This window comes from Pseudophryne corroboree, chromosome 3, assembly GCF_028390025.1.
Source record: "Pseudophryne corroboree isolate aPseCor3 chromosome 3, aPseCor3.hap2, whole genome shotgun sequence".
Taxonomy (NCBI): Eukaryota; Metazoa; Chordata; class Amphibia; order Anura; family Myobatrachidae; genus Pseudophryne; species Pseudophryne corroboree.
The window spans coordinates 759,089,852-759,113,183 of NC_086446.1; the positions used below are offsets into that span (position 1 = coordinate 759,089,852).

The 23,332-nt window shown below is 45.3% G+C and overlaps 1 protein-coding gene across 1 annotated transcript in view; it reads left to right on the plus strand.

Annotated features, from left to right (window-relative positions):
• Nucleotides 1-9,040, plus strand: part of LOC135058235 (pregnancy zone protein-like) — a 31,696-nt gene extending 22,656 nt beyond the window's left edge. Inside the window, exons 5-10 of the mRNA XM_063963774.1 lie at nt 2,375-2,496; nt 3,895-3,985; nt 4,960-5,028; nt 5,147-5,249; nt 6,694-6,743; nt 8,581-9,040. Coding sequence (XP_063819844.1) covers nt 2,375-2,496; nt 3,895-3,985; nt 4,960-5,028; nt 5,147-5,249; nt 6,694-6,743; nt 8,581-8,583 — 438 coding nt within the window. The 3' untranslated portion in view covers nt 8,584-9,040. The remainder of the gene's footprint in view (nt 1-2,374; nt 2,497-3,894; nt 3,986-4,959; nt 5,029-5,146; nt 5,250-6,693; nt 6,744-8,580) is intronic.
• Nucleotides 9,041-23,332: the final 14,292 nt, after the last annotated feature.

The following is a 23,332-nucleotide window of genomic DNA, read 5'->3' on the forward strand; positions in this document are numbered from 1 at the left end:
TATTTTTTTTATTTGAGCTTTTATTAAGCCGACAGAAAAAGGAAATACATACAAATTACCGGTGACTGGAATGCAGATTGTCAATTTGCTGAGAGTGGCATCATAGACTGTAGTATGTGCTCACCACGCTGTGGGCATAGTGCCTCGCTGTACTCTGCACAGGTTATATTCTCCCTCTATGGGTGTTGTGTACATAGAGGGAGTGAAGCCTGTGCTGCCGGTAGTCTGGCAGTGGCATTTCACCACTAATCAGGATTCTGGCCTTTTGTATTGTTACCATCGGGATCCTGAGTAGCATTATGCTAACCGCTTCCCATACAAAGACATAGTGAAAACCAAACCATTTAAACAGCTCAACCTGTCAGGTTGTCAAGCTGGCCATGCTTATTTCCAGTCCCTGATACACCTTTACCAAAGATCTTAACCCCTTTGTGATTGTAAGTTTACTTACAGTACATATGATACAAATACAAATCATCAGTACAAACTTAACAATGATACATTAGAACAAATAACTTTTTGTGATACTCCACTCCTTTTGATAATGTCTAAATTCTACCTTTATATACATTTAAAGGAGCCAGGTCATCATTGGTGACCGTGGGACTAGAGCTACAGAGCTAGCACATGGTGAATGGGAACTATCACCCGCACACTGGCTACACAGATGTCGCAAGCAGCTTCAGGGAGAGGCTGGCTGGTGTGACAGTTGGAGGTCACATGTAATTGCAGAGAGAGGCTGGCTGGTGTGACAGTTGGAGGTAACATGCAATTGCAGAGAGAGGCTGGCTCATGCTGGCTGTTGTGACAGTTGGAGGTCACATGCAATTACAGAGAGGCTGGCTCATGCTGGCAGTTGACAGTCATTGAGCAGCCATCTTAGAGGTGAGATGGTGGCTGTGAGGGAGTAGGGCTTTTACCAGAGAGCTTCCATTCTCAGTGACTGGCGATAACCGCAGCAACAGTCGGGAGTAGAGGAACAAGCAAGGATAACAGCTGCTGCTGAGGCATAGATGGATATCCCTTGAAACAATGGAAAGGTCTGTAGAAAATCACCCTGCACAGCCTCTGCATTTTAGTCATCCATTCCAAATGTCACAGTAACTAACCCTGTACACCAGGGGGCAGCAATCTGTGTAGTTAATAGTTGCCAGCTGACATGTACACACAGACTTCCACATAGCATAAAAGATTGCTGCAGACCGAAGCAGCCTAGACACTGACCAGCTTATTACTATTCCTTCACAGCTGCAGCTCATGGACTAGTGAAATAGGCTGAATTAAGTGGGTCCATTCCAAAAGGCTATACCTAGAAAAGCAAATGGCTGTCAGTGTCCATGTTACGTAAAGGAACAAAGTTAGAGGTCATCCAGTAAACTTGTTACTGGGCTATTGCCTGTAGATATACAAAGCTTGAGGCTCTCCAGGAATCCGCTGGCAAGACACTATAATCAATAAAGGTTATTGTTACCAACCGAGGGACGATTGATACAATGTAAATTTATGCCCTTATTTATCAATGAGTGATGCATTTCACTGAAAGTGATAAATTGCACCAGCCAATCCGCTCCTAACTGCCATGTTACAGACTGTATTAACCCGGAGATGGCATAAGGAAGTGATAAACCAGTGATAAGTGCAAGGTGATAAACGCACAAGCCAATCTGCTCCAATATGCAAATTGACAGGAGCTGACGGCCGGATAGAGACGCTCAGAATGGGAGTGTCTCTGTGCACACATGGCGTGTCTAGGGGAACGGATTGCCTAGTCGTGCCAGGAGTGCACGTCTGCAATGGAGCCGCCTCAGATGGGCACGGCGCCATCTGTACCTGAAAGACACAAGCAGTGTTTTAAAGATGTTAGCCTCGTTACCGACAGGTACTGACACCTGATTGAGCTTTTGTCAAGCCAACATACAAATAAATAGTGAAAACCAAATCATTTAAACAGCTCAACCTAAGAGCTGAAACGTTGTTCAAAGCTATGGTCTAAGTAGGTTCTTTATTTTATACAGAGTTCCACCACACAGGATCGCTATATATAGCACTTTGTTGTAATGAAAAGGTGGTGCGCTGGTCTCCTTTTTTTTTTTTTTTTGGCTGCTGGACAGTGCCAAAGAGTGTGTGTGTGTGTGTGTGTGTGTGTGTGTGTGTGTGTGTGTGTGTGTAATATATAAATTATATACTTTATTGTGTTGTTAAACATTTCTTGGAACTTTCAAAAACATTTGTGCCTGTAAAACGTCATATGATGTAACTTTCTGAGATAGTTCACTCTTCTCTATTTATTCTCTATATACATTTTTAGACAGACTGATTACTATAAATGGGGAAAAATAGTATCCGATCATTGGCCGGCTTTTTCTTTCCGCAGATAACCAATACGTACAACACCATGATTCCCAAGGAGGATTCTCCCTTCTCATTTACAGTAACGGCACAGGCTGAGTGTATAGGAGGAGTTGCTACGGTCTATAACGTCTCAATCTGTGCCAGGTAACACTGCATAAACCTATGTCAATGTATAGTTCTATTCCACGGCTCTGGAGAAGTATCTGTTAGGATTTCCAGGCAGGGAAATCCTTGTTGCTTTAGCTCACACCCTATAGAGCACATAAGTGAGATTTCCTGCACTGTAATATCCAGAAATCTGCATAGCAGCTGATTGTGCAAGGTTGCATTGCAATGAATTCTCAAGTGACCATAAGAAAAAAAGATCAGAGAGAGGTGGTTACAATTTATAGGGCTCTATCTGTAGGAAGGGGATGTAGCTGTAATACCGGCGTACAGGAGACGGACGCCAGAATACCAACAACCGGAAAAATGCAAATTGCCGGAATCCTGCCCCTCCCCCCAGATATTTCCACTCGGCTGGTGGCATGGAGCCACCAACAGAGTGGGAATAGAACCTGTGGCGAGTGGCATCCTGTCTGCTGGAGTTCCGGCAGACGGGTTGCCGCTGTTGGTATACCGCTGTTGGTATACTGACAGCCGGCAGCCCATCTGCTGATATTTCATCACCAACCCATTAGATGTATTCCACTTAGAAGTTTATAGTCTAGGACACTGATAAGTAACTTGTTGCACCTCAGGGATAACATTGTACCCAATACCTAGAGCACCCTAGTGACCAATATACAATACAGAAGGCATCCCTGAGATGTAATTATATATTTAATACTTCCATAAATTATTACTAGATACACCTGGCTGCTCATTCCCACCATACAATACAGAGATTGTCCTTGTGGCGCCACAGAATACATGGAGCATCCTTGTGGCTACCACACAACACACAGAGCATCCTTTTGACTGAAACCACAAAATATATAGCATCCTTGTGACCATCACACAATACAGGGAACAGCCTATTGACCATAATACCATACAGAAAGCATCCTAGTGACCGTTATACAATACAAAGAGCATCCTTATATCTTCCACACAGGAAAAAAGTATCCTTATGACTGCTATGCAAAATACAAAGAGCACCTTAGTGATCACCACACAATACAGAGATCATGCCCAACCCAGCAATATCATGATACACCAGCCATGTAATTTGTCCTGTACTTACATGCAATGCTGACAGTAGCATGGATGTCTACCCGCAGCCAGGCTGACTTTTGGGCATGCCAGCTAGTGCTTAGTGGCAAATAAGCTGAATATCCACCACATTCCCTCCTCTTGTCTAACCTCTGCCTTTTTCCCACTGGATATTAAACTCTGAGAAGCAGGGCCCTCCGCACCCTTGGGTTTCCCATCATTGCATGCATTTATTCTGTCTACCTTGTATGTCATTGTTCTACATTTGCTGTTTTGCCCACTCATCTAACTAAACTTTCTCCTGGATATCATCTTTCTTAAGCTCACTCAATTCAATCTTCTATCCAGCTACATAGGAAATCGAACTACTACCAACAATGTACAAATTGACTTTAAATCACTTACTGGGTGCACGGTTGATGGATACTCAATGTACAAGGTGAGTGTTAACACAAGATGGCAAATTTTGTGGGTTTTCTTTAAAGTCAGAGTGGGTCAATACTTGATTATTCATACGGTGGGCCTGTCTCCGAGGCATGCACAAAACTCGCTCAATACTGGCAATTATTTGCAACTGCGCGTGAATGAAAAATTCTGAAGTCTATGGATCATTCGTTAGAGTGTACACATAAAGACGCTGTAGCAATCGTGTAGACTGTATCAGAAGTGTGGCGGATTAGTGATGGGCGTTCCTGCGTGTTATGGAAGTGTCATGGGCAATTGGCTGCATAGATGAGTTTCTACTCCTTTTGCATAATGTTGCAGATGGGCGACCACCAGGGCTGTATTATCCATAGAGCTGACTAGTGGCCCTCAGGGACTAGGGACCCATCAATCTGTTTTTTTTCCAAGGCACTGTTGCCTGCGCCCTAGGGTTCCAATGGTTAAAGACACTTGGCACTCTGTGCCAATACACAATACTATGGTCACTTTTGAATCCACGCCCATTATATCAACATTGTCATGTTTGCCACATTAGAGTGGTGGGTTGGGCTTTTTGGAGATTGTGGTGAAAATGGATTAGGCTGTTAAGTGATGTATAGTGTTAGGCTATTTGTAAGGCACATTGGAGTAGTTTAGGGTTTTTGTAGAGCAAGAATATAATAGAATTTCTTTGTTTGGGTTCCATAGGGATCCACAAGGATAGAATATTTGATGTATGGTAGCACGTAAATGATGTATGACGAGTACAGAACAAATGAGAATAGTAAGTGAGCTTGTGTGTAGTGAAACAGATGCTGTGATACACATAAGATCACTTATGGCGCCTCCTGTATTATGTATTTATACGCTACTTCATAAAGATATAGACAATATTGTAATACGTCCAAATGCACCATACCATAGCTTAGATGAATGAATGCTAATTATAGAGCCAACTTAACCCTTATTTTATTTTTTATTTTTTTCTAGTTGTTGGAAAACAAAACTATCTGCGATTATAAAATAGTGGATGATCACATGACTATTAATCTGGACCCTGTGAGTGACAATCGTATCATCCTGTTGTACATCTGTCTGTGATCTCTCCATCTTCTCTTCTACTAATCTTCTCTTCTACTCATCTTCTCTGAGTAACAATCTGGCTTTCCTTCTACAGTTTCCCCAAGGTGAGGAACGCTGCTTCACCTTCTCCTCATACGTGACGAGCCAAGTTTACACCATGCAGAGGAGTTATGCAATTATACAAGACTCATTTGACGGTAAAGTCCCTGTGACTAGTGACATGAGTGTGAGCGCACAGGGGTACACTCACACTGAGCATCACTGCTGGGCCATCTGTGTGTCTGATGTGTGCTTGGATTGTGGGGTTTATGTTAGATTCCATATACTGTCTTGTACAGCTGAAGACTTAAGGAGCGGAATTAAGTGATATTCTTATTGTTACTCATTACGTACGATAAATGGTGTTCCAGCCAATCAGCTCCTAACTGTCATTTTTGCAGATAACTTATTTTGGATACAAAACAGCCCAGTGTGTGAGATGGCGGCATTATACGTGTCATCGTCCCTACACCTGGTATCCTTACAGTACACTCAGGTAGCAGGTACACTGCAGTATGTACTATACGAGGGGAATGGGTCTAGCGCACCCTAGCGGTTGTAATGAGATGTGCGATCTGCTGAGATTATGGTACTACACTAAAAGGAATGGGTGCAGATGTACTATGCAAACATTACTATAAATTAGAATATATATTATGAGAGGTTGTTAGCATATAATTGGGCAATAATATGGGCTTGCCCACCGCGTCGGGTGTGCAGTCTAGACACATTACCCTTGTATAGTCCATACTATGTGTAAATACACACCTGAAGTCTGAGATTGCTTCATTTTAGACTAGCACCTCTCCCCCCACCTTCCCAACTGGTTTTAAGCAGGGACCTACAGTACATCTGACTGCACATGAATGATTCAGACATAATACAAAGTAACTCCTAGTTTGGGGTAAACAGTGGAGCGTGGGGTCCTCTGAGCTGTTTTGTCTGGGCCACTCCAGGGCATCACACCCTAACACTTACATTCACTATTTTTATCACTACCTCTAGGTCTGTTTTATCGTCTATGTATATATTTTTTCACATCCATGCTACTGTCAGCAATGCATGTAAGTACAGGACCTCTGCCCGATTGCTGACCATCAGGATTGTGAGGCTGCGGGATGTAGGGGGAGGCATTGTGACTGGCGGTCTCCTGACCACCGGTCACACAACTACATCCCTTATATTCTACTAGTGTGATACCCTGGTTTTTTTTTTTCCTTTTTTTGTGTGGCTGGGCTGGTTTGGGGTTCACATCCGAGGTGCAGGGCACCCCGAAAGTGTTAGAGACTTGCTCTATAGAGGTGACCTCGATGCAGTGGGAAAGCCCATATTATTTCCCAATTATATGCCGCCAACTTATTATTATTATTATTATTATTATTATTATGCATCTGCACCCATTCCTTTTAACACTGCTGTATCTGCCGCATTGCACTGCACCTGGTATCCTTACAGTCCGCTCAGTTAGCGGGTGCACGACACGTACAGTCCTCTAAGTTAACATTACCCAGTGTGTCTAATAAAACATATTGACAGAGATTGGTATTTGGGCAAAATGTGACTTTGTTGTTCTCAGACCATTTCTTGTCTCTTTCCCCACAGCGCACACGTCTGCATTTGCTTGGTATAGCTACCCCTGTAACCAGGAAAAGGTAAGGAGAGATCACTGCTGCTCACAACTTCCTGTTTCAGTTACCAACAAACTAAATTGTAAATATGATCTCATTGGACGAATGCTGCTTTTCAGCAATTGCATTCAGTATCGAGCTAATCAGGAAATAGACCATACCTGCCTACTCTCCAGGAATGGCCGGGAGGCTCCTGAAAATCAGGTAACCCTCTCGGCACACTGGAAGAGCACGCAAGTCTCCCGATTCTTCTGGTCCCGCCCTGCCCGGCCACCCACTTAGTGAGTAAAGTGGGCGGTCCGGGCAGTCAATGACTCTATTCTTGTTGAATCGTGTCATCATAGCCACGCCCCTGCAGTATAATGCCAGTAATAGCGGCATTACAGAGTGGGGGCGTGGCTTAAAATATGTTATGTGGTAACCCCGTCCCACCCCCTATCCGCCTCTACTCCCTCTATTTGTCATTGCCCTGCCCTGCCCCCCTGCTGAGCTGATTTGGTTGCTCTCTCTCGGAGAGAGCAGTCCGGAAGTAGGTAAGTATGAAACAGGCAACGCAACAAATATCATGTCTATGTAATGAATAACCCCATTACTTCCTTCCAACAAAATGTAGTATTGTAGTTCACAATTGAACGCAATAGTGAAGAATGCAGACAACACCTCTGGGCTGGATCTGATTTGTTGTGGGGATGAAGTCAAGTATAGGAATGAGGCGGAAACAAAAATTTGTCCCTAAGTATCAAGGGACTGACTTGAGCAGATCTAGAAAGACCTGTAGATGCTATGTGTGAATGGCACCGAGGTAGGTGTTAGCATCTCTGCAGATTTATCATGCTCATGACACTCTTCTTTGGTTGGGAAGGCCCAGAAGCTTTTCTTCCTAACAAGATTGCAGGATGTAGGTTTGCCGAGAAAAATCCTTAGGAGTTTCTAGATGTGTTATTGAGAGCATTCTCATGGAATTCCATTAATAGGGTGGTTAAACTTTGCCCCACTTGGAGGACTTTTTTGGGAGGAGGAGCCTGATGTAGACCAATAAGATTATTGCTGGTATCCCAGTTGTGCTTTATTTACAGTAATGCCCTCTAATAAATGCTTCAGGGGTAACAGAACCCGCACTAGCAGGTTGAAAAATGTATTCGTTTTTTTCCAGTCAGTGGTTTCTAGGCTGAATTAGTAATTGAATTGTTAGACTTGTAATCCTTGTTTTATTCCTGAATTTCCTGCAAGAATCACCGGTCGCAGAATCCTGTGGGCAGGGGGGCGGGGCAGTTGGGAGATCATGTGATCACTACTGCTCTGCAGCCAGTAGTCAATGAATTAGATGCCGTGTGCACGGCATCTAAACAGTGCAAGGAATGAGGTGGGGGCTACCCAGCTAGCGCTCGGCACGCCCCAAAACTGATGAAAAAGGTGGTCATTCTGGTGAGGCCACGCCCCTTCATTTGAAGCCCCACCCCTTTTTCGGCGAGCTCAACAGTGTATGAGGATGCATCTGCATAGTAGATAATATCTAGGGTCATAAATTAAAAAGTAAATTCCAATAGTTCTGATTTTGTGAGCGTTTTCTACGTGGATTCCAAAATGGGAGTTTGCGTGGATTTGTTGGCATACAAAGAAGGGCGGGTGTGTCTCTGTAGGATTGAGTGGATTTGGTGTAGGACTGTATTGTCCAGAGTTTGACTTTGAAAGGTTTTCAGGTGCGCATTACTTGTTCCAACTGTTTCCTAATGGACTTGAAATGAAATTGTTTGGTGAAATGTCTTGGTCTGACAACACTGTACAACTCTCCTGCATGGTCATTTATGAAAGGTGGAGGACAGTGATGGCGTTATAGTAACTCTCTCTATTCTTTCTGCAGTAATAACCCGGGTGGCACCAGCAAATGAAAGAAGCCTGATCACAGTATAAGAAACACAACAGAAACCTGATTACAGCCTGATACATTACACAGCTGAAGAGATCATTCTTTTCTAATCATTGAAAAATGCTATTCTGATCTGTTATTCATAAGCGTATGCAATAGGAAGGATAAGATGCGGGGAATGTTAATGTATCTCTCTACACAAGTAACAATCCATTATTTTTAAGGTTACGCAAAATGGATGCTTTGTGATTTGAACAAATTAAATCTTGTCTGACCACAAAAATATTTTACAAATTTTCACACTCCGTCAATAATGAATAGATCAGTAGATGTCCCTGGTCACAGTCTCTGTCACTACTATGTTTGTTCCCGGTGTAGCTCGTGCCATGTACATAAAGAGGTTTCCTCTGGTATTATTTACTTGTGAAACAAAAATAAAATCGACAAATCTGTAGCAGTGTTTCCGGAGAGTTTTGTTCGTGCATCACAGTCCTCCATAAGGAGTCTCTATTGCTTACAGTGGAAGCTGCAACTTTATTGGCTGAACCCAGGGGCGGATTGGGAATGAACACCTGCCCGGGAAAATTATGAAAGCAGCCCTAAATGGGGGTTAAGTCGGAGGGGGAGGAGTCTGTCAATAAGGCTGGGTCACTCCTCAGAGGTCCTGATTCTGAGTTAGACACAGTTGGGGCCTCCTTTGTTTTACGTTATGCTAATGTTTACCTGCATATGCTGCTGCAGTACCCTTCCCTGATGTACTGTACAGCCGTACTTCTGAATATACCAGGAATGATATGCCCACTTTCAGTGTCTACTGACACTGCAGTTATGCTTTTTAATCTACTTCTGGTTTTATTTATTTTTCATTCTACAAACCAATTTTTTTTCAACCTTATATGTTTCAAAGTACAAGGAGGGGGAGCACACACTACATACAGCACAGTACAGGGACGGAGCACACACTACATACAGCACAGTACAGGGACAGAGCACACACTACATACAGCACAGTACAGGGAGGGAGCACACACTACATACAGCACAGTACAGGGACGGAGCACACACTACATACAGTACAGGGACGGAGCACACACTACATACAGCACAGTACAGGGACGGAACACACACTACATACAGCACAGTACAGGGACGGAGCACACACTACATACAGCACAGTACAGGGACGGAGCACACACTACATACAGCACAGTACAGGGACAGAGCACACACTACATACAGCACAGTACAGGGACGGAGCACACACTACATACAGTACAGGGACGGAGCACACACTACATACAGCACAGTACAGGGACGGAACACACACTACATACAGCACAGTACAGGGACGGAGCACACACTACATACAGCACAGTACAGGGACGGAGCACACACTACATACAGCACAGTACAGGGACAGAGCACACACTACATACAGCACAGAACAGTACAGGGACTGAGCACACACAAGTAGTGAAACATAGACACAGAGGACCAGTTCAGCAGAATCTGTCCCAGTGGCCAATCCGCCCCTGATTACATACATAGGGGTCTATTTACTGAGCCTTGGATGGAGATCAAGTAGACAGAGAGAAAGTGCCAGCCAATCAGCTCCCAACTGTCATTTCTCTGACGTCCTAGTGGATGCTGGGAACTCCGTAAGGACCATGGGGAATAGACGGCTCCGCAGGAGACTGGGCACATCTAAAGAAAGATTTAGGACTATCTGGTGTGCACTGGCTCCTCCCCCTATGACCATCCTCCAAGCCTCAGTTAGATTTCTGTGCCCGGCTAAGCTGGATGCACACTAGGGGCTCTCCTGAGCTCCTAGGAAGAAAGTATATGTTAGGTTTTTTATTTTCAGTGAGACCTGCTGGCAACAAGCTCACTGCACCGAGGGACTAAGGGGAGAAGAAGCGAACCTACCTAAGTGGTGGTAGCTTGGGCTTCTTAGGCTACTGGACACCATTAGCTCCAGAGGGATCGAACACAGGACCCGACCTCGTCGTCCGTTCCCGGAGCCGCGCCGCCGTCCCCCTTACAGAGCCAGAAGCAAGAAGGTGGTCCGGAAAATCGGCGGCTGAAGACTTCTGTCTTCTCCAAGGTAGCGCACAGCACTGCAGCTGTGCGCCATTGCTCCTCATGCACACCACACACTGCGGTCACTGATGGGTGCAGGGCGCTGGGGGGGGGGGGGGCGCCCTGAGCAGCAATATTAACACCTTGGCTGGCGAACTGACACCATATATAGCCCCAGGGGCTATATTGGTGTTTATTAACCCCTGCCAGAACTTTTACAATAGCGGGAGAAAGCCCGCTGAAAAAGGGGCGGAGCCATCTCCCTCAGCACACTGGCGCCATTTTCCCTCACAGCCCCGCTGGAGGGATCGCTCCCTGGCTCTCCCCTGCAGTCCTGCACTACAGAAAAGGGTTAAAAAGAGAGGGGGGGGCACAAATTAGGCGCAGTATAAATATATTATGCAGCTATAAGGGAAAAACACTCTGTATAGTGATATCCCTGTGATATATAGCGCTCTGGTGTGTGCTGGCATACTCTCCCTCTGTCTCCCCAAAGGGCTTTGTGGGGTCCTGTCCTCTGTCTGAGCATTCCCTGTGTGAGTGCTGTGTGTCGGTACTGCTGTCAACATGTATGATGAGGATAATGATGTGGAGGCGGAGCAAATGCCTGTAAATGGGATGTTACCCCCTTGCGGGGTCTACACCGGTGTGGATGGACTTATGGAAGGAATTACGTGACAGTGTCAACTCCTTACAGAAAAGGTTTGACGACATAGGACAGCTGGCTGCTCAGCTTGTGCCTGTCCAAGCGTCTCAAATGTCATCAGGGGCTCTAAAACGCCCGCTACCTCAGATGGCAGACACAGATGTTGACACGGATACCGACTCCAGTGTCGACGACGATGAGACTAGTGTACCTTCCAATAGGGCCACCCGTTACATGATTGAGGCAATGAAAAATGTATTACACATTTCTGATAATACCCCAGGTACCACAAAAAAGGGTATTATGTTTGGTGACAGAAAACTACCAGTAGTTTTCCTGCATCTGAGGAATTGATATGAGGTGTGTGAGGAAGCGTGTACTTCCCCCGATAAGAAATTGATAATTTCTAAGCAGCGTACCCTTTTCCGCCAGAGGATAGGTCACGTTGGGAAATACCCCCTAGGGTAGAAAAAGCGGTTACACGCTTATTAAAAAAAAAAGGTGGCACTACCGTCTCCGGATACGGCCGCCCTGAAGTACCTGCTGATAGAAAGCAGAAAACTACCCTTAAAGCTATATACACATACACGGGCATTATATTGAGACCTGCTATTGCCTCGGCATGGATGTGCAGTGCGGCAGCTGCGTGGTCAGATTCCCTGTCGGATAATATTGAAACCATGGATAGGGACAATATTTTGCTGAAAATAGAGCATATAAAAGACGCTGTCTTATACATGCGTGATGCACAGAGGGATATTTGCCGACTGGCATCACTAATAAGCGATATGTAAAACCATTGCCGCCAGACGGGGGTTATGGACTCTGCAATGGTCGGGCGATGCCGATTCAAAACGGCACATGGCAGTTTGCCCTATAAGGGGGTGGAACTGTTTGGGGATGGTCTTTCAGACCTCGTTTCCACAGCTACGGCTGGGAAATCAAAACTTTTGCCACAAGCTACCCCACAGCAAAAGTAAGCACTGTATTATCAGGTACAGTCCCTTCGGCCCCAGAAAAGTAGAGGACTAGAGGCTCATCTTTTCTGCCAAGAGGAAAAGGTAGAGGGAAAAAGCTGCAGCACACAGCTAGTTCCCAAGAGCAGAAGTCCTCCCCTGCGTCCGGTAAGTCCACAGCATGACGCTGGGGCTGCTCAGGCGGACCCGGGTACGGTGGGGGCCCCTCTCAGAAATTCAGCGCACAGTGGGCTCTCTCACAGGTGGATCCCTGGGTTCTTCAAACAGTGTCTCAGGGGTACAGGCTGAAATTCGAGACGTCTCCCCCCCGCAGTTTCCTAAAATCTGCCTTACCGGCAACTCCCTCTGCCAGGGAGGCAGTGTTGGTGGCTATCCAAAAAACTGTATTCACAGCAAGTGATTATCAAGGTACCCCTCCTTCAACAGGAAAAGGGTTACTTTTCCACAATGTTTGTGGTACCGAAACCGGACGGTTCGGTGAGACCCATCTTAAATTTAAAATCCTTGAACACATATAACAAAAGATTCAAGTTCAAGATGGAATCGCTCAGGGCGATTATTGCGAACCTGGACGAGGGGGATTACAGGGTCTCTCTGGACATCAAGGATACTTACCTGCATGTCCCCATTTTCCCTCCTCACCAGGAGTACCTCAAGGTTGTGGTACAGGACTGTCACTATCAGTTCCAGACGCTGCCGTTTGGATTATCCACGGCACTAAGGGTCTTTACCAGGGTAATGGCCGAAATGATGATACTCCTTCGCAAGAAGGGAGTTTAATGATCCCGTACTTGGACGATCTCCTGATAAAGGCGAGCTCCAAGGAACAGTTGGTAGTGGGGGTAGCACTTTCTCGGGAAGTGCTGCAACAGCAGGGCTGGATTCTCAATTCCAAAGTCACAGCTGGTCCCGACGACACGTCTTCTGTTCCTGGGAATGATTCTGGAAACAGACCAGAAAAAAGTGTTTCTTCCAATGGAAAAAGCCGTGGAGTTGTCATCTCTAGTCAGAAACCTCCTAAGACCGGGACAGGTGTCGGTACATCAATGCACACGAGTCCTGGGAAAAATGGTAGCTTCGTACGAAGCAATTCCATTAGGAAAGTTCCACGCAAGGAATTTCCAGTGGGACCTGTTGGACAAATGGTCCGGGTCCCATCTCCAGATACAGCAGTAGATAACCCGGTCGGCAAGAACAAGGGTGTCGCTGCGGTGGTGGCTGCAGAGGGCTCATCTACAAGAGAGCCGCAGATTCGGAATACAGGACTGGGTCCTGGTGACCACGGATGCCAGCCTTCGGGGCTGGGGTGCAGTCACACAGGGAGTGAAATTCCAAGGACTGTGGTCCAAACAGGAGATTTCACTTCACATAAATTTTCTGGAGCTAAGAGCCATTTACAAAGCCCTAACCCCAAACAAGGCCCCTGCTTCAAAACCAGCCGTACTGATCCAATCAGACAACATCACGGTGCTCGCCCATGTAAACAGGCAGGGCGGCACAAGAAGCAGGAGGGCAATGGCAGAAGCCACAATGATTCCCCGTTGGGCGGAAAATCATGTGGTAGCACTGGCAGCAGTGTTCATTCCGGGAGTGGACAACTGGGAAGCAGCCTTCCGCAGCAGACTCCACCCGGGAGAATAGGGACTTCATCCAGAAGTCTTCCAAATGCTGGTAAACCGTTGGAAAAGACCACAGGTGGACATGATGGCGTCCCGCCTCAATAAAAAGATATTGCGCCAGGTCAAGAGAACCTCAGGCAATCGCTGTGGATGCTCTAGTGACACCACGGGTGTACCAGTCGGTTTATGTGTTCCCTCCTCTCCCTCTCATACCCAAGGTTCTGAGGATAATAAGAAAAAGAGGAGTAAGAACTATACTCATTGTTCCGGATTGGCCAAGAAGGGCTTGGTACCAGGAACTTCAAGAGATGATCTCAGAGGACCCATGGCCTCTGCCACTCAGACAGGATCTGCGGCAGCAGGGGCCCTGTCTGTTAAAAGACTTACCGCGGCTGCGTTGACGGCATGGCGGTTGAACGCCGGATCCTGAGTGAAAAAGGCATTCCGGAGGAAGTCATTCTTATCCTGATCAAAGCCAGGAAGGATGTCAGCCTGAAGTTCAGACGTTGTAAGGGAGTGCTGCATATTCAGACCCTTTTTGTGCCCCAGTGGCACCTTGGGATCCCAATGTGGTTTCGGAGTTCCTGGAATCACATTGTTTTGAGCCACTTAAAACCGTGGATTTGAAATATCTCACATGAAAAGTGGTCATGTGTTGGCTCTGGCTTCGGCCAGGCATGTGTCAGAATTGGCGGCTTTGTCATGAAAAAGCCCTTACCTGACTTTCCATATGGATAGGGCAGAGTTGAGGACTCGTCCTCACTTTCTCCCGAAGGTGGTATCAGTCTTTCACTTGAACCAACCTGTTGTGGTGCCTGCGGCTACTAGGGACTTGGAGGATTCCAAGTTACTGGACGTAGTCAGGGCCCTGAAAATTTTTATTTCCAGGACGTCTGGAGTCATGAAAACTGACAAGCTGTTTATCCTGGATGCACCCAACAAGCTGGGTGCTCCTGCTTCTAAGCAGACTAAACGCGCTGGATTTGTAGCACTATTCAGCTTGCGCATTCTGCGGTGGACTACCGCAGCCTAAATCTGTAAAAGCCCATTCCACAAGGAAGGTGGGCTCATCTTGGGCGGCTGCCCGAGGGGTCTCGGCTTTACAACTTGGCCGAGCTGCTACTTGGTCAGGGGCAAACACGTTTGCAAAATTCTAAAAAATTGATACCCTGGCTGAGGAGGACCTGGAGTTCTCTCATTCGGTGCTGCAGAGTCATCCGCACTCTCCCGCCCGTTTGGGAGCTTTGGTATAATCCCCATGGTCCTTTCGGAGTCCCCAGCATCCACTAGGACGTTAGAGAAAATAAGAATTTACTTACCGATAATTCTATTTCTCATAGTCCGTAGTGGATGCTGGGCGCCCATCCCAAGTGCAGGTTGTCTGCAATACTTGTACAAAGTTATTGTTACAAATATCGGGTTGTTATGGCAAGCCATCTGTTCAGAGGCTCCATTTGTTATCATACTGTTAACCGGGGTTCCTATCACGAGTTATACGGTGTGATTGGTGTGGCTGGTATGAGTCTTACCCGGGATTCAAAATCCTTCCTTATTGTGTCAGCTCTTCCGGGCACAGTGTCCTAACTGAGGCTTGGAGGAGGGTCATAGGGGGAGGAGCCAGTGCACACCAGATAGTCCTAAATCTTTCTTTAGATGTGCCCAGTCTCCTGCGGAGCCGTCTATTCCCCATGGTCCTTACGGAGTTCCCAGCATCCACTACGGACTACGAGAAATAGATTTACCGGTGAGTAAAATCTTATTTTTTCAAACACAGCCTGTGACATGTCAGTTAGGAGCTGATTGGTACTTTATCTCCATCCACTTTATCTCCAGCCAAGGCTTAGCAAATAGCCCCCATTGTCACCACATTATTACAAAATAGCACTACATTACACTAATAGCACCACATCAGATGTATAGCACAGCATTACACAAATAGCTCCACATTACACGTATAGCACCTCATTATACAAATAGCACTGCATTACATACGTAGCCACCACATTATTACAGGAATAGCAACACATTACACCTGTAGCACCTCATTACACAAATAGCACCACATTACATACGTAGCCACCACATTACATACATGTGACACTCTGACATGGATATCCTATTAACTTGGATTTATGGGGATATGTGGCTATATAGGTACCATTTACCCATATACTGGAGACAACCTGGGTGAGACACCTACATTTTTCCTAAAAGAAACCCTCACTTCTCACTAGCTGGCACAGTGCAGCTGAATCGGTTAACAGCTTCCCCTTGCTTAGGTTGCTAGGCAACGCCAGACGGACCACGTCGCAGGCGTGGACACTAACTGTGCAGGGTCCCCACTATATCCACCAGGGCAGGGAGCACAGGTTGGATTTACTAAAATCCGTTTATTACAGGCTCCATAGTACCCGGTGGTGAAGTCCAGCAGATGGGATAAGGCGCTGACCTGTAGTCCCTCCCCCAGCCCCAGGCGCCATCTACAGCAGATGTTCCCACCCTGGAGCTGCATCTCTCTCCCTCACTCCCTGTCAGCGCTTGGGCGCCATTACAAGAGTTGCACTGATTCTTGGATTGCTGGGCACTGTCTTTTCTGTAAAGCCACCTGCCTCATCAGCGCTGTGCAGTTACAGGACACTTAAGTATTCTACATGTCATTTAGACAGTGTTAGTTAAGAACAAGTGCATTGCTACAGGAATATTTAGTACAAGTATTCTGTGATATACATCCAGTATTTACTGGGCATTGTTATATCTGTATACATACATAGTTGTATGTAGTATTACTAGTCCAGTGCAGTCTTATTGTTGTGTGTAATAATTTCTGCATTGTACATGTGACTGTGTGTGCCTATAGCTGCTGTGTGGTTTCCATTCCGTGTATCACATATTGCTATCACTATATTCTGTACCCTGAGGGGGCTAAGTGCGTCAGGGTCCCATGTATATGTATGTATGTATGTATGTATGTATGTATGTGTGTGTGTGTGTGTATGTATGTATGTATATATATATATATATATATATATATATAATGTGTGTGTGTGTGTGTGTGTGTGTGTATGTATGTGTCACAGGATATACTGTTGTATTTTCCTCTGTGTATTTCAGTCACCATATACCACTTAAAGCCTCTGTTTGTGTTCTGCATTTGCAGTCACACTCCGCAGGGATTTTTTTGTCAGGTACTGTGCCTGACTATTTTGTACTGTTATGCCCTAAGGCTACGTTTCCATATAATGTCTGCTACACAGGGCGGGTGATCCGTGGCTGATCCTGCCTCATACAGGGCTGACGCCGCAGATTTAGCTGAGGAAAATATTCCAGCTGAGGGTCCAAGTATCGGGGGTTCTGCACCCCTCAGTCAGTCTGCAGCACCGGTGGCACACCAAGACCCACCTTGGGCTGCTTTTTCTAATTTACTGACTACGCTTATAATGAGACTTCTGCCCCCTGTGGGACCTCCTGTGCCATTACAGCCACATATTGTACCTGTAGTTAATCCGCCTTGGGCAGATACTCTGTCAACTCAGTTACAGTGGTTAAATCAGTCTTTGGTTAAACAAAATCCTAACCCTCGCCCTCCTAGGACCAAAGGGTCATCTAAGCAGGCCACTTCTTCCTCACAATCCACTCATGTTTCGGAAACTTCATCCAATAAAGATGGGATATATACTGACCTATCAGACACTGATGCAGATGCCTCTGTTGAGGAATCTACAACTCAGGTTGATGTTCCTGACCTATTGGAGGCCATCAAACTGATTCTTCAGATTGATGATGAAACTGAACCTCCAGATACATGTAAGAAACCTGATAAGTTCAAACGACAGAAGGTTACTTAATTAATTTTGCCACATTCTGACCATTTAGTTGACATACGTCCGGAATCCTGGGAGTCTCCAGGAATGAAATTCTCCCTGTCTAAAAAGATGCTAGCTCGTTACCCCCTCTCTGCAGAGTTAGGTAAGAAATGGGAAACATCACCATCTGTGGACTCACATGTCGCTCTTCTTGTGGTGTCTACTACTCTGCTTGTCACTACAGTCACCTCTCTGAAGGAACCGACGGATAAGCGTGTGGAGGGTTGCTTGAAGTCTATTTTGCGGGTGCCATACATAGACCCACTATAGCAGCTTCTTGGGCTGCTAAAGGTATTGAAGCCTGGGTTCAAGCTGTTGAGGTAGAGCTACCTCTTAGTTTTTCTGATAATGGTAGACAGTGTCTTTCATATATTACCACAGCTTCTCATTACATTCAGGAGGCGGCCTCTGATGCCAGTATTCAGACGGCCAAAGCGTCTACTACATCCATTCTGGCTTGCCGGTTTCTGTGGTTGCGGTCCTGGTCAGTGGACCTGGTCTCTAAAAAGACCTTGGAGGTGATCCCTTTTAAGGGAGACATACTATTCGGGGAAGATTTGAACAAGATTGTTGCTGACTTAGCTGCTAAGACTGCATGTCTGCCAAGTACTAATCCTTCGGCTCCGAAGGCTAAAAGTACCTCCTTTCGTTCCTTTTTCGACCTCCAAGTAAAGCAAAGGGTCAGGCGTACCCAAAACAGGCTCGCATTTCCAAAACCTGTAACCCCAAGCCTAAACGTTCTTGGGCTGCCCGTCCGCCTGCTTCCAAACTAGAGATGAGCGGGTTCGGTTCCTCGGAATCCGAACCCCTCCGAACTTCACCCATTTTACACAAGTACGAGGCAGACTCGGATCTTCCCGCCTTGCTCAGTTAACCCGAGCACGCCCGAACGTCATCATTCCGCTGTCGTATTCTCGCGAGAATCGTATTCTATATAAGGAATAGCCATCGACGACTGGTAGTGCTTACATAGAAGTGCTGACATAAAAGTGTTATTAAAAAAATAGCGTTATACCTGCGTTAAGTTATATCATCAGCTGTTATCGATTGTGAACTTTGTGAGCCAACTCCTCATCACTCTTTGTGCTCAACAGGTATGATTCGTGGAACTGCACATCCCCGCAAGTTGTACTGCATTTGCTGATTATGTCAAATGAATATCATGATTGAATAGTTTAGGTATGATTCGTGGAACTGCACATCCCAGCAAGTTGTACTGCATTTGCTGATTATGTCAAATGAATATCATGATTGAATAGTTTAGGTATATTGAAAAAGCAAGGTTTTTTTTTTGTATGTTTTTCTCTGTGTAAAGATATAGTTGGCTGCCTTATTGGTATGTAATGTCTGTTTTTCTAAGCTAATTTATGGCCTTAGCTTAAAGGGGGATTGTATTGGGTGGAGTTTGCAATCATTGCATTCACATGGATATTGTTCCTATTTAAAGTCTAGTATACGGCTGGATAGCCATCGGCTGGTAGTGCTTCCATAGAAGTGCTGACATAAAAGTGTTATTATAAAAATAGCGTTAAACCGAAGGAAAACAGAAGGGAAACATCAACACACCAACACTACCACAAATGGTCTGCCTTAATGCCTCAAAAGTATGTAATTCATCGTATGCATATTATCTGATTTTAAAAACCTATGAAAAGGCATTCCAAATCTGCTCACTACAGTTCTCTCTTATGCAAACTTGTGTATGTTTCTTGATGTAATGATTTCTTGTAAATGTCATTGCATGTGTGGGGAAGTTGCTCGGTGAAACAGTTTATTGCATACTGACTGGTGTTTACCTCCTTTGAACATTTATCCATTGTGGTCAGGTGTACTATATCTTTATATTTAATAGAGATGAGCGGGTTCGGTTTCTCTGAATCCGAACCCGCCCGAACTTCATGTTTTTTTTCACGGGTCCGAGCGACTCGGATCTTCCCGCCTTGCTCGGTTAACCCGAGCGCGCCCGAACGTCATCATGACGCTGTCGGATTCTCGCGAGGCTCGGATTCTATCGCGAGACTCGGATTCTATATAAGGAGCCGCGCGTCGCCGCCATTTTCACACGTGCATTGAGATTGATAGGGAGAGGACGTGGCTGGCGTCCTCTCCATTTAGATTAGGGTTGAGAGAGAGAGAGAGAGATTGACCTGAGGCTGTGATACTGTAGAAGAGAGTGCAGAGTTTAGTGACTGACGACCACAGTGACCACCAGACAGTGCAGTTGTTTGTTTTATTTAATATATCCGTTCTCTGCCTGAAAAAAACGATACACACAGTGACTCAGTCACATACCATATCTGTGTGCACTGCTCAGCCCAGTGTGCTGCATCAATGTATATATATATCTGACTGTGCTCAGCTCACACAGCTTATAATTGTGGGGGAGACTGGGGAGCACTGCAGTGCCAGTTATAGGTTATAGCAGGAGCCAGGAGTACATAATATTATATTAAAATTAAACAGTGCACACTTTTGCTGCAGGAGTGCCACTGCCAGTGTGACTAGTGACCAGTGACCTGACCACCAGTATATATAATATTAGTAGTATACTATCTCTTTATCAACCAGTCTATATTAGCAGCAGACACAGTACAGTGCGGTAGTTCACGGCTGTGGCTACCTCTGTGTCGGCACTCGGCAGCCCGTCCATAATTGTATATACCACCTAACCGTGGTTTTTTTTTCTTTCTTTATAGTCATACTAGTTACGAGTATACTATCTCTTTATCAACCAGTCTATATTAGCAGCAGATACAGTACAGTGCGGTAGTTCACGGCTGTGGCTACCTCTGTGTCGGCACTCGGCAGCCCGTCCATAATTGTATATACCACCTAACCGTGGTTTTTTTTTCTTTCTTTATACATACATACTAGTTACGAGTATACTATCTCTTTATCAACCAGTCTATATATTAGCAGCAGACACAGTACAGTGCGGTAGTTCACGGCTGTGGCTACCTCTGTGTCGGCACTCGGCAGCCCATCCATAATTGTATATACCACCTAACCGTGTTTTTTTTTTCTTTCTTTATACATACATACTAGTTACGAGTATACTATCTCTTTATCAACCAGTCTATATATTAGCAGCAGACACAGTACAGTGCGGTAGTTCACGGCTGTGGCTACCTCTGTGTCGGCACTCGGCAGCCCGTCCATAATTGTATATACCACCTAACCGTGGTTTTTTTTTCTTTCTTTATACATACATACTAGTTACGAGTATACTATCTCTTTATCAACCAGTCTATATATTAGCAGCAGACACAGTACAGTGCGGTAGTTCACGGCTGTGGCTACCTCTGTGTCGGCACTCGGCAGCCCGTCCATAATTGTATATACCACCTAACCGTGGTTTTTTTTTCTTTCTTTATACATACATACTAGTTACGAGTATACTATCTCTTTATCAACCAGTCTATATATTAGCAGCAGACACAGTACAGTGCGGTAGTTCACGGCTGTGGCTACCTCTGTGTCGGCACTCGGCAGCCCGTCCATAATTGTATATACCACCTAACCGTGGTTTTTTTTTCTTTCTTTATACATACATACTAGTTACGAGTATACTATCTCTTTATCAACCAGTCTATATATTAGCAGCAGACACAGTACAGTGCGGTAGTTCACGGCTGTGGCTACCTCTGTGTCGGCACTCGGCAGCCCGTCCATAATTGTATATACCACCTAACCGTGGTTTTTTTTTCTTTCTTTATACATACATACTAGTTACGAGTATACTATCTCTTTATCAACCAGTCTATATATTAGCAGCAGACACAGTACAGTGCGGTAGTTCACGGCTATGGCTACCTCTGTGTCGGCACTCGGCAGCCCGTCCATAATTGTATATACCACCTAACCGTGGTTTTTTTTTCTTTCTTTATACATACATACTAGTTACGAGTATACTATCTCTTTATCAACCAGTCTATATATTAGCAGCAGACACAGTACAGTGCGGTAGTTCACGGCTGTGGCTACCTCTGTGTCGGCACTCGGCAGCCCGTCCATAATTGTATATACCACCTAACCGTGGTTTTTTTTTCTTTCTTTATACATACATACTAGTTACGAGTATACTATCTCTTTATCAACCAGTCTATATATTAGCAGCAGACACAGTACAGTGCGGTAGTTCACGGCTGTGGCTACCTCTGTGTCGGCACTCGGCAGCCCGTCCATAATTGTATATACCACCTAACCGTGGTTTTTTTTTCTTTCTTTATACATACATACTAGTTACGAGTATACTATCTCTTTATCAACCAGTCTATATTAGCAGCAGACACAGTACAGTGCGGTAGTTCACGGCTGTGGCTACCTCTGTGTCGGCACTCGGCAGCCCGTCCATAATTGTATATACCACCTAACCGTGGTTTTTTTTTCTTTCTTTATACATACATACTAGTTACGAGTATACTATCTCTTTATCAACCAGTCTATATATTAGCAGCAGACACAGTACAGTGCGGTAGTTCACGGCTGTGGCTACCTCTGTGTCGGCACTCGGCAGCCCGTCCATAATTGTATATACCACCTAACCGTGGTTTTTTTTTCTTTCTTTATACATACATACTAGTTACGAGTATACTATCTCTTTATCAACCAGTCTATATATTAGCAGCAGACACAGTACAGTGCGGTAGTTCACGGCTGTGGCTACCTCTGTGTCGGCACTCGGCAGCCCGTCCATAATTGTATATACCACCTAACCGTGGTTTTTTTTTCTTTCTTTATAGTCATACTAGTTACGAGTATACTATCTCTTTATCAACCAGTCTATATTAGCAGCAGACACAGTACAGTGCGGTAGTTCACGGCTGTGGCTACCTCTGTGTCGGCACTCGGCAGCCCGTCCATAATTGTATATACCACCTAACCGTGGTTTTTTTTTCTTTCTTTATACATACATACTAGTTACGAGTATACTATCTCTTTATCAACCAGTCTATATATTAGCAGCAGACACAGTACAGTGCGGTAGTTCACGGCTGTGGCTACCTCTGTGTCGGCACTCGGCAGGCAGTCCGTCCATAATTGTATACCACCTAACCGTGGTTTTTTTTTTCTTTCTTCTTTATACATACATAGTTACATAGACATCTCTTTATCAACCAGCCTATATTAGCAGCAGACACAGTACAGTACGGTAGTTCACGGCTGTGGCTACCTCTGTGTCTGCACTCGGCAGGCAGTCCATAATTGTATACTAGTATCCATCTCCATTGTTTACCTGAGGTGCCTTTTAGTTGTGCCTATTAAAATATGGAGAACAAAAATGTTGAGGTTCCAAAATTAGGGAAAGATCAAGATCCACTTCCACCTCGTGCTGAAGCTGCTGCCACTAGTCATGGCCGAGACGATGAAATGCCAGCAACGTCGTCTGCCAAGGCCGATGCCCAATGTCATAGTACAGAGCATGTCAAATCCAAAACACCAAATATCAGAAAAAAAAGGACTCCAAAACCTAAATTAAAATTGTCGGAGGAGAAGCGTAAACTTGCCAATATGCCATTTACGACACGGAGTGGCAAGGAACGGCTGAGGCCCTGGCCTATG